Genomic DNA, 13,820 nt, shown 5'->3' on the forward strand with positions numbered 1-13,820 from the left:
CAGAATCAGAAGGCTGTTGTTGGTTCAAATCAAATTGGTGTGGGTGCAAAAATAACTAAAGCAAGAAGCTTTTTAAACTGCTAAATCATCAGGTTTTATGCAAAAGTAGTAAGATTGTATGACCAAAAAGGCACTTACTTTACGAGCAACATAAAAAGAATCACTTCCTGTGTACAGGCTAAATGTCTCCAGGCGACATGAGATTTTAAAGCACAGCTACACTGAGAAACACACAGAGAGTCGTGTTGCGCTGATAGACTGTGCAAGATGATTTTACCATGGTTTGAATGGAGCAGACATTTGTTTATATTTTAAAACGGTGCACACAACACAGCGATAAGGTTTCCTCTAATGAAACATCGTATAGTTTTACGGCTGTGTAGACGAACCTAACAGATGCAATTGCGCCATTACTCAGATTTAACCGTTGTTCAGGGGTCCGGCAATTAAAAGGATTCTGAGAAACTGCGAGAGTCAATTTACTGTAAGTCCGTTTAATGCTGCTATATTATTTTATATAAATGCAACGTGCACAGCAGTGCACCGCGGGAGTCGCACTTCACATCCCATTTACATTTTCCACAAATAATAAGAAGCAGCTTGAGCTCCGTAGTATCACAGTTCGCTGTTCAACTGTGCCCCATCCATGTTTTACAGTAATCTCTTCAGATCAGTAGTGTGCTTCAATATGAACTCTACAAAAGCGCCACTTCGCTCACTTTGCCATGATAATAAAAGCAATTTTCAGTTATTTATTTCCATCTGATTAGAATGACAATGTGTTCTCCTCGCGCATTTAAACCCGCGTGGAATGGAATTTGACAAAAAACAAGATAATCAACTCAATTCAACTTTATGAATCATACTGGGATAAATACACAATGAGTGTTTTTTGGGAAAAAAAAAGTTGAGAAGATTTTACAAGCCGTGTACCATTTATAAGACAGACTGCAAAAAAAAGGATAAAAGAATAGGAGCAGCAGGTAAAAACATGGAAAACTCACATGTTCACTCTTCAATAATCCTCCCACTGGAGAATGTGTTGGTCACAAAAGGAACCGCAATCTCTCTGCTTCACTTTACTTTGAACAAACTTTGACAATGTTATTTAACGTAATGATACCGAGTAATCAATATACTTCTGTTCAATGTCACAGGGTTTACATGTGCAGGTCATCTGTTCCCTTTGTGTTCTCATGTTATGACTCACATAATGACTTCCTTGATGACCTTCACTGAAATTACAAGGGCAAAGTTTCACCTTTTCAAGCCACAATTGTCTCTTGAGCATTTTGCATTTCAACAATCTGAAAGGGTAAAAACATCTTATTGATGATGGATGACAAAGGCTGCCTGTATTGTTACTTTCAGTCCATTCAATAATTTTTTTTAAATTGATGATCACTTTCCACATAAAAATCTGCTAAATATGGATATGAAAATAACACCACACACATTATAGAAAAGTATAGAAAACTCATGACTCGCTATTCACAAAATAACAGATGCTGCTTCTGTTTCTGGTGCTGGTGTGTTTTCCTGAAGGTTCTGCCTCAGGAACCATCCCCACCGCCGTCCTGTCCTACTCGGACTACATCTCCCGTCCAGAGGAGCACGGCAGCGTCCTTCGCTTCGACAAGGACGAGAGGGAGAAGCACTGTCGCGTGGTGATCATCGACGACTCGCTGTATGAGGGAGAAGAGAGCTTCAATGTCACTCTGTCGCTGCCTGTCGGGGGCCGCCTGGGACTGCACTACCCCACCACCAAAGTCAAGATCTTGGAGGATATGGATGACGGTAAGGCATTCATCAAAAATTGCAATCACAACGTTTGGTTGACTTGAAAGGTTAAGTGTGTAACATTTGGTAGAAAAGGAATATCCATCCTTTTTCTACCACTTTATCCTCCACATGAGGGTTGCACTACGGTCAATTTAGTGTCCAATTGACCTAATCCCCATATTGAATGTTTCTGGACTGTGGGAGGAAGCTGGAGAAAACCAGGAAGTGCATGCAAACTCCATGCAGAAAGGCCTTTGTTCCAACCAGGGCTTGAACCTGTGTCTTCTTGCAGTAAAGGCAAGCGTGCTAACCACTACACCAACCTGGAAAAGCAATAGACCATGCATACATATGTATATAATTGCTTTAAAACAAAGAAACCTTTTGGGTTTTGTAGCCAAGTCTTTTATTTCTACTTTAGGCAAAGATCTTGCTTCGTGGTTTTGAAATGGCTTTTGTGGAAAAGCTAACAAAGACTAACAGCTCCACCCACACAGACATGATCTATTACCAATATCAGAAGAAGGAGAAAATAGCAGAGAAAGTGGAAGAGTGGTGTGTTGTGAAATAGTGTTTTGTACCTGCTCTGGCGAGGCTCCAAGCGAGCTGAGCCGTTACCAAAATGTGACCTCTACAGACTGCCGGCCACTGACTGGGTAGACATAAAAAATCCTGAATCTCCCAACATTTAGCAGGGAGATTTCTAAAATCTCAATATTTAACAGAGCAGTCTGGTGTATTTAGCAACAGCACTCCGGAACGCTGGTGATCGTGAGCCGAATCACAACCAGGTCACGCAGGAAGTACTGAACGATTCGGTGAACAAATCGTTATAATGAACTGATTTGCTCGTCGCGAGTTTGTGTCGTGATTTTCATGCAGCCGTGCTATGGCGTCCACACGGAGGCGGTACTGAAGTAATGGTAGATGACGCGACTGACACCAAACTGGGTCGAGTCGAGCCGAGTTAAGTCGTACGAGAACTGTGTCGTGGAAAAGCGCCAATCGTTCCCTGATGCACTTGGATAAAGGGAGCCGTTAGCAGAGGAGTCCTGTTCATGCATTCTACAGTTTCACCATTAGATGTCACTAATAGTGCACGTTAGCGCATGACGCGTTTCCATTACGACTGACCAGAAAAAGACGCGTGTGACGTCATGCTTACGTGACTCCACGTGATTGTTAAAATGAGTCTCTAAAGTAACGCTAAACTTAAAAAAGAGAGGCACACATACGCAGTACACAGGTACGCTGGTTATTTGTAGGGCTGCTCTTTTCGTTTAATAAACAGACCGCTCCAGTTCCACTGTAGGCTAACGCTAAATGCGCTAAAGGATCTAACGGAGCTAACTGGTAAACGGTGCCTGGACTCCGGTGCCGTGACACTTTAACATGACGTCACGCACGTGGAAACGCGTTGTGTGTTAACGTACGTTAACGTTGACGCCATTAACGTGCCCGCCACTACTAACGAATCCCCACAAAAATAAAGAGTGTGGGGATTATATACAGTATAATAATCACACATCAGGAAAATAGTTTATTTTAACTGCATCAGGTTGCGATAAGAGTTGGCTCCAACTCTGTCGAACTCTTAAGCCGATCTCTGTAAAGTTCACCATATTATTTACATAGTAATGCCGGTTGTGATCGAGCACATGACGATAGAAATGCACGACTGGAGACGCAGCCTTTTTCTTTTCTCTCTTACGCTTTCCAGTGATCTTTCTGCGAAAGTTGGAACAACTTCACAGAGACAACTTTAAAACGGAGCCCTGAATAAACTTTTTTCGATTATTTTTGAAAGTGATGTACCCAAATCACACGGATGAGAGATCATTGTGAACTTTGTACAAAAAAAAAAAATGAAAGAATAATACATTCCTTTCTCCAAAATAGGTTGAATTCAATTCATTTCTGCATAGCGATTGTGTGTGTGTCTCTTTAAGGTTAAAGAACACATGAATATATGAAGGCACAGTGCTGCAGAGCCTTTATATCGCAGGAGTTCTCTTAATTAAGCTTGTTTACAAAGTCGCTTCGTGTTGATCCATGTTAGGATAAGAGTCCTGAGAACACCCGGACACCAGCTTTGCTCTCGCTGGGAGACGAGATGGAATAAAACTCCTATTTTGCTGTCATTCAGACACTTTTTAATTACACAAAGTCACGTTGGGGGTCCAGTGGGACTGCATCATTATCACACATGTCCCTTGTCTGGTTTCATCAGCGTTGTGTGGACAAAATAGATTACATCTTAAAAGCCAGAGAAATGTGCAGGAGACTTATCTTGGGACAGACGAGCCTGCTGGGAAATACCTATTCCAATCTCCAGGCTCTTTCTCCAGCACCTCACTATTCTGCATTGATTTACTTTATAGACTCGGGAGAGAGAGTGAATGTCTCTGCTCAAGGTTTTTTTGTTAAATGCCATGCTATAGATTATTACACTAGAAGTCATACTTTCCTCTTTTCAAAAGATGAGGGATGAAGAGCGCTGTGGTGTAATAAACTTTGGTCACATAGCGTGGAGCAATCTAACTCGGAGCCATCCATATACTGTATTATGTGCTGTGACAAAATGTATTTTTTACACTCTGTAGGCCTACAAGTTCAGACTTATTGATCCGCCATCCAGCAGGACGAATGCAGAAAAAACTGCCCTCATGTTAGTTTCTATCAAAGTGACTCGGTATTTAAAGATCATCAACAAATGAGATGTAGCGACGCATATGCGCATCAATTATTTTTTTTCATCCTCATGTTCGCGAGCAGGAAATTAGCATCTGCATTTAGCAGCCGTCGTGGATAAATATAGAGCAAAAGCGTTGTTCAAACGTGCTCATGTCGAGCAAGGACAGGAGTTACGTGGAAAGCTTTTATTTAGTCAGACATGTTCTGTTCTGCTTCTCCCTCAAAATGGAAATAGTGCTCCAGAGAGAGAGAGAGACGGTACAACAGAAGTGGTGTCACACAAGGTAAACAACCGGACAAAAAAGGAAAAAAATGATTTTCAGTCATCATCTGGAGAGGCTCTCTTCAGTTTTTTCCATAAATGGCTTCTATCGCGACAAATATTGTCCTTGATGATGTAGCCACACTGTTGACTTTGATAAATAAAACAATGAGGACTTATAATGCAGACCTTAAGTGTGTGTGTAGGCATCTGGGGGCTAGTTAACAAAGAAAGCAAGAGACACTGTCTGATTGTTAGTAAATTGTCAGAAGACTCGTGCTCAGTTCAAAGGCATGGAAATGTGTTTGTGAAAAGCACCAGCTCCCCCCGCGAGAGATGATGTGTCATTTTTAGCCTCTCGGAGGATAAAGCGGCGTCTGCTCGTGCTCCACTACCTGCACCCAGCCGCTGAAACACTGCAGCCTCCCTCACGCCCAGTTCAACACTCTCAAATCTCCGCAGGGAAAATAGTGAGACAGGAGCTGCAACGCTCTGTTTGCTCGTATACGTGGCTGCAAGATGCATGTGCACGATGTGCCTGTGTCCTATAGTGATGCTTATATACAGCGTTATTGTTACTAAAGGTTGAACTCTTGTTGTGCTGCTTGCCCTCAATGCGTTAAGTTCAGTTATACAAAATATTTGCGTCATACTTCCACGCCACTTTTCTGCTCAGGTTGCTGATGTTATCCATTTTCACAGCAAAACAACATAACACCCATAGACCATAAAAAGTAGACTTAGGCCCCGTCCCAATACCTCCCCCTTAACATTTCCACTTGATTTGGAGTGCCCTCAACCGTAAATTCCCCTCGTTGAGGGAAGTGGCTTCCCTATGGAATTGGGACACCACTATTTGCAAATTAGCTTAGTTAACCTAACAAACGTGCTAACCTACGTCACATGTTGACAATTCTACCAGTGGAGCGTGCTACTATTTTCTTTAAGGAAAAAATGCTGGCGGATCCAGCTGTTGTGTTGCGTTGGTTGTGTTTGTTTTTCGTTTTTTTCTCCGTCCTCGTAAACGCTATATCACGAATGTGAAATCTGAGAAGTCCAGGGTATTCGTGTTCAAGTGAACACCGGTACACATATCAAAAACACTGACAACACTACCCAGATGTAGTAGAGCTAGCTAGCGGCTATTTGCCGAGTGCTTCGAGAGAGTTTGCCCGTCATGATCGGCATACTCTCTCGAAGCACTCGGCAAATAGCCGCTAGCTAGCAAGTTAGCTAGCTGCTTTCATAAATCGTCAGTTATTTTCTGACATTAGTGTTCAAAGCTCAATTCCAACACATTTCGACATTGTAGCATGCTTATTTGTGAAAAAAATTAGCCGGCTCGCTGAATTCGCTAAGCATCATGGGTAATTTCATCTTCCACTCCGTTTTAAGCCCGCATCAGAGCTCACTACATTTTGAGGGTTGATTATAAGAGCAAAATCATACTCCCCCTTGCTCCCCCCTACAAGTGAACGCGCAAAATTTAGGGTTAGGGCAAAAATGTAGGGTTACGGGGGAGGTATTGGGATGGGGCCATAGACTCCTGAAGCTAATCAGTAAATGAGAATATAATAAATAGTCACAGCAAATAAGAGCTTTATTTAATGCATGCATTTTTAGCATCAGTAAACATTTTCCTGAGGAGTAAATGGTCTAAATGGTCTGTTTGATGAAAAATTATGTAAAATAGTAAAGTATAATACATGATGTATTGCAGCAACTAGTGAGATTGACAGCTGGTATCATCCAGCAGGAGCCTGGTTGGAGGTGATCGGTTGCCATTTGTTACCATCCCTGTCTTAATTTTGGTCCGATGCACTTCCAGTCTGTATATTTTGAATTTAAATCTCGCCGAACCCAACGAATTTGAACAAATACCCAACATTTGGGATATAAAAAAGTGACGGGTCAGATGTCAAAGTGCATCAAAGGTAAAGTTTCAAGAAAAGCACTTGAGCAACTCTAAGTGTGACCGCCGCTGATCTCCCTAGCCCCATTTTTCCCGTCCCCCAGGTCAAAGTCAAGTTCAGTCTGCTGTTCGCCTTCCATCCATTTCCCCACTAACACCACCACCTCTCTCTCTCTCTCTCTCCAGCACACATACAGTTTTTCTCTCACTTTAGCAAAGGGAAAAAAGGCCCAAGGGTGTCTGCTAGATTTAGTACTTTATCAGATTAAACTCTACAGTACCTGTCTCCCTGTGTGCCGCGCTCTGCATGGCTGCACACTCTGACTCGAAGTGAGTGTTGTCATCTCCTTGTACCCTGCCAAGAAGAGAGGACACTCAGGCTCTTTCTCTTTCTCGCTCTCTCTCAGGTACATATGGCCACAGCTGAGTTTGTGGAATTGTAGATGAGCTCTGAGTATTTCTTTTGGCAACGCAGTCCTTCGTATCAATGTTAGGGCGGACTTGATGTTGATCACAGTCCCAGAGCAGCAGAAGTACTCGCGTTATTGCCCTTGCTGTGAATAAAACGTGGGGTTATTTATTTTCCACCTTTACAGAGTGGATTGCAGCAGACTCGGAAACACAAGGATTTTTGTGTCACCAGTTGTCAGTCTAAATGGAATGGGTACACCTCCCTCGCCTTAGCAATCACTCAAAGTACTTCGCGCTGCAGGTCACATTTGCACATCAATGTTACATCATCGAGGGCAATGTGTGGTTCAGCGTATCTCCTCAAGGAGACTTTGACATGTGGACTGTACAGAAGCCAGGAATTGATCCAGTGACCTTCCCATTAGTGAACAACCCACTTTACCCCTTGAGCACCATTGCATATGATCACAGTCCCCAGTCTTTAAATACACTCTTAGAAATAAGGGTTCCAAACAGGTCCTCCCAATAAGTGTAAACAAAAATACTGGGTATTTACCTGGTTTCTATATGGTGAATTTGTGTGTATTATTGGGTTATAAGCTGGTAATAAGCAGGTAGCTACAGCCCCCAATTACTAGCTATTTACCCAGTAAATATATGGTAACAGAAATGTGTTACATGGTATTAACCTGTAATTAGAAGGTAAGAACAATGGCCCCTAATACTGGGTAATTATAAAGAGTTATTATATTAACGGTTAAATTACATTATATTTACTCTAAACTGTAGAACTGCAATCTGGTCATTAAAATTAGTACAAATGGGATTTATTTCTGTTTTTTTCCCCTTTTTTTTTCCTTTGGCGGGCCCTCAGTCCAACGTTGGGTTCCTAAATTGGCCCTCGGGTATCAAAACTTTGAGAACCCCTGGTCTACCTGGAACCATTTGCTTCTGAAAAACAAGGGTTTTTGCAAGGGTTCTAGGTAACACTAATGGTTCCACTAAGAAACCTTTTGATCCATCGAACCCTTTAAAACCCCTTTCCTGAATAAAGGGCTTGAAAAGGTGGAACCATGCAAAAGGGTTCCAGGTAGAACCTTTATAAAGAAGGAGCCAAAAAGGGTTCTCCTATGAGGACAAGCCGAAAGAACTGTATGGTTCTACTTAGCACTTTTCTTTCTAAGAGTGTATTTACAGCACATGTGGTTTTAATACATTCATTCATTCATCATCTACTGCAGTGTTTTTCAACCTTTTTTGAGGTTGAGCCAAGGTACATTTTTTTCATTGAAAAAATCACAAGGCACACCACCAAACAGAAATGTTTAAAAAATGATACTCTGTAGCCTATATTAACAATTTTTATTAACATTCTTATCAAGGTATCTTGAATATATATATATCCATATTATTTGCAGATAATTAATTATTTGTTTTAAAAAAGACCAATTAGGTGAAATTGGATAATTTCCCACGGCACACCTGACGATCTCTCACGGCACACTGGTTGAAAAATTAATTAATTGGTTTTAAAATAGGTCTATGCTGCTTTAAGGCGTGCGTTGACCATAAACCACATTTCCCACAATGCATGGTGATTGTGTTACCCGCAAAGTGACGGCACCGCCACTAGATCGCAGTGTATCATTGTATATGCATCATGCGACGAGTGAAATTGAATAAGTAATAAATACAGAAAGTTATTTAGCAATATGTTACGGAGTAGTTACCTTTATTTTATATTTTATTTGGTTACATTAAGTTCTTCTGTATGACAGTTACATCTGGCCCTTTGAGGGTAACCATTATGCTGATGTGACCCTCACCATTTTAATAATATACTGCACATGTTTTCTAGTATGCATACAAGACATGTTGACTTCCTCTGTTTTATTTTATCAATGTATTTTAAAGGCCTAAAAAACTAACTAAATGCAGATGACAGACGTTCAAATTTACATTTTCTTTAAGCTGCAGTCGACAGGATTGCTTGAAAAAATGATCTATTGTTATATTTTATTCCGGGGGAATTAAAACGGTATGATTTTGGGATCACGGCCCTCTGTCCTGAGCTGAACAGATGCACTTTTATATGTGGCAGATGATTGGATGTGATCGCACCATCTTTAACACCGTTGCATGTCTTTTTTACTCTCTGTTTTCCTTCACAGTGGAGGCAGTAGTTGTTGATTTGGCAAAGCCTCCCGTCATTTTTATGTATTTCCTTATTTCTAATTTGTGTATAGCCACCGCTGTCCCCAGGCAGGTTTCCTGGAAAGAAGCACAATTACATGGAGGGAACAAGGAAAAAAATAAAAATAACAATAACAACAGATAAGGGAAAACAACATAGGCGGTGTTCCGCTTAACAAAGATAGATTACTAACAGTATAATATATGTGAGGCAGCAGGGCGGACGGGGAAACTGGGTCTATAAGACACTCCCCGATTCACTTGAATGACTTTCATGCTGAAAATGTATTATGGAATGGAAAAAAAACGGATATCTTCGATCTTTTTTGTGACTCAAAATGTGTAAATAATAAAGCACGTTTAAGTTGAACGCTCGCGGGGCATGAGTTTATGATCTCCTGCAGAAAGCAGGGGGCCCTTCTTCAGAGCGCAGCTGAGAACGCTCTATAAACGGTGTTTAAAGGTGCGGCGGCGTGCGATTACAGACATCCGCGCCGCCGTAATTATCACAATTTGTCTTTACGCCACCCAGCCCTCGCGCACACTTCAGAGTGCTAACTGGAAAAGTGTGGCCCCAGAGGGGAGAGAGGATGCGGGTTCTCACTCACCGCTTGTCACTCGACTCCCTCCCCCAGTGGCGTTAAGAGTTTGTCGTAGAGGAAGCAGACGGTAAAGCGAGCGGAGCGCACACAAAAGGAATGCGGTGCTCACGGGTAATGTTTACAGATATGTGACATGTTTACAGTGCTACAGCTGAGGCATGCCGGAGCATGATACAGTAACACAGCTTTGCCAGGCCCCCCCACGCTGTTAACCTTTCTATTCAGTCAGGTGTGTTTAACCCACTCATTTTATTTTTTTTTTGCTGTGTGAAGACAAAGAACACATACAAGAGAAACACAGGTGCTTTGTGTCTCCACTTTATTAGAAGATTCCCAGACTGAGAAAGTCCCCCATGTCACTGCGGCTATTTCCCCTCGCTCGCTTCATTATGTACACAAGGATTAGATTCCGTTATCTGGCCCAGTTGAATAAAATATGAAAGTTCATATATATTAGAAAAACATCCTCAATCTGGACCGCTGTCTGCTTCGGCGTTTGATCGTGACACAAAGAATTCTAATGCGCGTGCTATTTTTGGATCATGTGCCAGACTATACGAGACGAGCGAGAGTTGGAGAGCGAGAGATGGTGGCGTTTAGAAACGGGAACTTTGAGAGATGAAGCCGTCAAATACGCATTACTGCTTCTGCTTTGCTGCCTCAGGAAACAATGCCGGTTCAAACAAGTCTTTGAGCAGTCTAGGGGGGCCTTTCTTTTTTCTTTTTCTTTTTTTTCCACTCCGACTCACTGTCTCACTATGCCACACACACACACACACACACACACACGCACACACACACACACACACACACACACACATAGGGGCCTTGCTTTTCATTGCTGTCCTCATTCAAGGACTTAGTGGTTTCTGTCAGAGGAATGATCAGAATGAGGTCGGAGGAGATGATGAAAGGTCAAACCTCCCCGCTGTTTAACCTCAGTCTAATGGGCTGCTGTCGCTGTTTGACCCCAGCTGTTTTTTTTTTTTTTACAAATAAATCATGTCAGAGTGCTGGTGGTTACAGCAGGTGCATGAGTAATACGATAAGACAAGTCACATTACGACTGAGCAAAAAGTCAAAGAGAAGCCTACACCTTTTCAAATTACTATGTAGAATTCAGAACTTCTTTATTCAGGCTGCAAATAATGATTATTTTCATCGTCAATGAATCTGTTGATTATTTTTATTTTAATCCATTAACCATTTGGTCCATAACTTTAAAGGTGCATTATGTAATAAATCTAAAGCAACTGGCCATAAAATCCTCCTAATATGTCACAGAGACTCAGGAATAATGTTCATATAACAAACTGAACTCACCAACAACAACAGTACAGACAAAATATTTGCATTAAAAACAAAATGTTATGTTTTGAAATCATGTTTTTGGCATGTGGCGCCACCTACCACCGTCTACCAATCAATGCAGTCAGTAGAGTCTCAGCTGCCGAGCAACCACTGGTTGCCAGTTACGTCATAAAAACGAAACCTAAAAGACCTCGGTATTTTTGAATTTGAATGTAGTAACTGTTTTTGGCCACATTCTTACATATGGCACCTTTAAGGAAATGTTGAAAAAACTGGAAGTTGGCTCATATTTGATGCTAAACAGTCCAGATAAAGATGGTGGTCTTCGGGTTTGAGTTACGATGAGAAAACTTACAGAAAAGTAAAAAAAAAGGCCAATTCACCTGTGACCATTCATGCATTGATTTAAAAAAAGGGATTTATGATGTAATTAAAGGTGCCATATGTAAGAATGTGGCCAAAAACAGTTACTACACTCAAATTCAAAATACAGAGGTCTTTTAGGTTTCGTTTTCTAACCTAACTGGCAACCCGTGGTTGCTCGGCAGCTGAGACTCTACTGACTGCAATGATTGGTAGACGGCGGTAGGTGGCGCCACATGCCAAAACATGATTTCAAAACATAAACATGATTTGCAGTCTGCAAAAGATTATGAATTATGGAACATTATTCCTGAGTCTCTGTGATATATTAGGAGGATTTTACGGCCAGTTGCTTTAGATTTATTACATAATGTACCAATAACTATTGGACGTTCATGGCACGATGTCAAACAGTCAAACAAACAACAAGGACAAGCTCACCAAATAGTACAAGGGCAAAATAATCTATCTCCAGCAGAAAGTTCTCCTTTTAAAAAAAAGAGTTTTCTTTGTGGCTCCACAGCTCCAGTGTTCTACTTTGGAGAATCGCAGTATCATGTGGACGAGAGTGATGGATATGTGGAGGTGAAAGTCTGGAGGACGGGAACTGACCTGTCAAAGACTGGAACAGTCACCGTGCGCTCTCGGAAGGCAGAGCCGGTCTCTGCTGAGGGTAAGCTCAGGGAGCCATGCATGTGTTTCTGATTAGAAACGAATGAATTTACGTATACAACTTTTATATCATAATTTTGTCTTCCTTCTTTAGCTGGTATCGACTACGTGGGCATCAGTCGTAACCTGGACTTTGCCCCGGGTGTCAGCGTGCAGACGCTCAGGGTGTTCATCTTGGACGACCTCGGGCAGCCGGAGCTGGAGGGGACCGAGAGCTTCGAGCTGGTCCTGCGTATGCCCGTGCACGGCATTCTGGGAGAACCTGGGAAAGCCATAGTCTTCATCAACGACTCGGTGTCTGACCGTAAGTGATTTTCCTTGTTTTATTGACAGTGGCGTGGATTGGGTTTCTGTAGGGCATTTTAGATATGACGGTTTCCTATATAAAGCAACAATGTGGAAAAGTAGAGAGGAGAGGTCAAAGGGATAATTAAAACTGCACCATACAAAAACTGATCGATAGACAATCTGCATAAACCACACCACATGATGCCTTGTTTTTACTATAAATATGTATATCTTTACGCACGTCCTTGGTGCGGTGGAGTTTCCACTTTTGGTGTTGCCCCCAATCTCTCACTCCCTTCACCCATGCATTATTATAGAGGGGTGGAACACAAACATCGTAGCACAGCATAAATTATAAATCCCAGGACCGCCTCATCGGCACAGGCCCCCGGTGCGGCTGCACCTGCTGCAGCGCCTGTGGTTACCCCTTTGGGCGAGGTACTTTTTTTCTATGTCCCTCAAGGAAGGGATGTGTAGGAAAGGACAAAAAAATCTGAATTTAATCCTAGAATTCTGACTTTTGTCACATAATTCATGCTGTTTTATTTATTTATGTTATTATTTTTTTGTGTACATGTGGAATCATATCCGTAGAATCATGAATCATATCTCTCAGTCAAAAATATTGAGCGCTGTCCCAAACACCCATGACTATTGGCAAAATGTTTACAGCAAGTAAATGAATGTGCATCCTCGTCTTGCGCAGGAAATGACACAGGAACGATTATGGCTGCCAGAAACACAGCAAACAAAGAGGAAATAACAGGTTTATTCACTTCTGTCCCATTGAGCCCAATCAGAGTCGAAGCAGGATCATTTGACCCAGGATTGAATGCGGATCAAACTTTTTTTTAGTGGGGGGTTTTGACCACAGAGAATAGGGATACCTGTTAACAAACTGCACACACTAACCACACAGCATGCCAATGGGTTGTTATTTCTGCCAAGGTTTTTGCTACAGAACTAACTTAGACGCTGCACAGAGAAGCAGGTGTTGTGCTGAGGTCTGCCTGCCTGCTGCGGATGGTAAAAAATGTATGAGTGTGTCGACGGCCCACTGGCCCACCAACTCAGCGGGAAATCTCCTGACGGCCAGTCAGACTGTGACAGACCGGTCAATAAGTGTGTGTGTGTGTGGGTGTGTGTGTGTGTGGGGGGGGGGGGGTGTGTGTGTGCGCGTGTGTGTGTGTGCGTGTGTGTGTGCGTGTGTGTGTGCGTGTGTGTGTGTGTGTGTGTGTGTGTGTGTGTGTGTGTGTGTGTGTGTGTGTGTGTGTGTGTGTGTGTGTGTGTGTGTGTGAAAGAGACAGAGGAAGACAAAGGCAGACACCTC

General features: G+C 42.2%; 1 protein-coding gene across 1 annotated transcript in view; it reads left to right on the forward strand.

The window, feature by feature from the left end:
* Positions 1 to 13,820, forward strand: part of frem2a (FRAS1 related extracellular matrix 2a) — a gene marked incomplete at both ends in the record, with an annotated part of 78,878 nt that overhangs the window by 47,983 nt on the left and 17,075 nt on the right. Inside the window, 3 exons of the mRNA XM_083890170.1 lie at positions 1,546 to 1,797; positions 12,054 to 12,203; positions 12,297 to 12,506. Coding sequence (XP_083746296.1) covers positions 1,546 to 1,797; positions 12,054 to 12,203; positions 12,297 to 12,506 — 612 coding nt within the window. The remainder of the gene's footprint in view (positions 1 to 1,545; positions 1,798 to 12,053; positions 12,204 to 12,296; positions 12,507 to 13,820) is intronic.

The sequence above is a fragment of the Microchirus variegatus genome (genome assembly GCF_963457635.1).
Source record: "Microchirus variegatus genome assembly, chromosome: 5".
NCBI classification, from domain to species: domain Eukaryota; kingdom Metazoa; phylum Chordata; class Actinopteri; order Pleuronectiformes; family Soleidae; genus Microchirus; species Microchirus variegatus.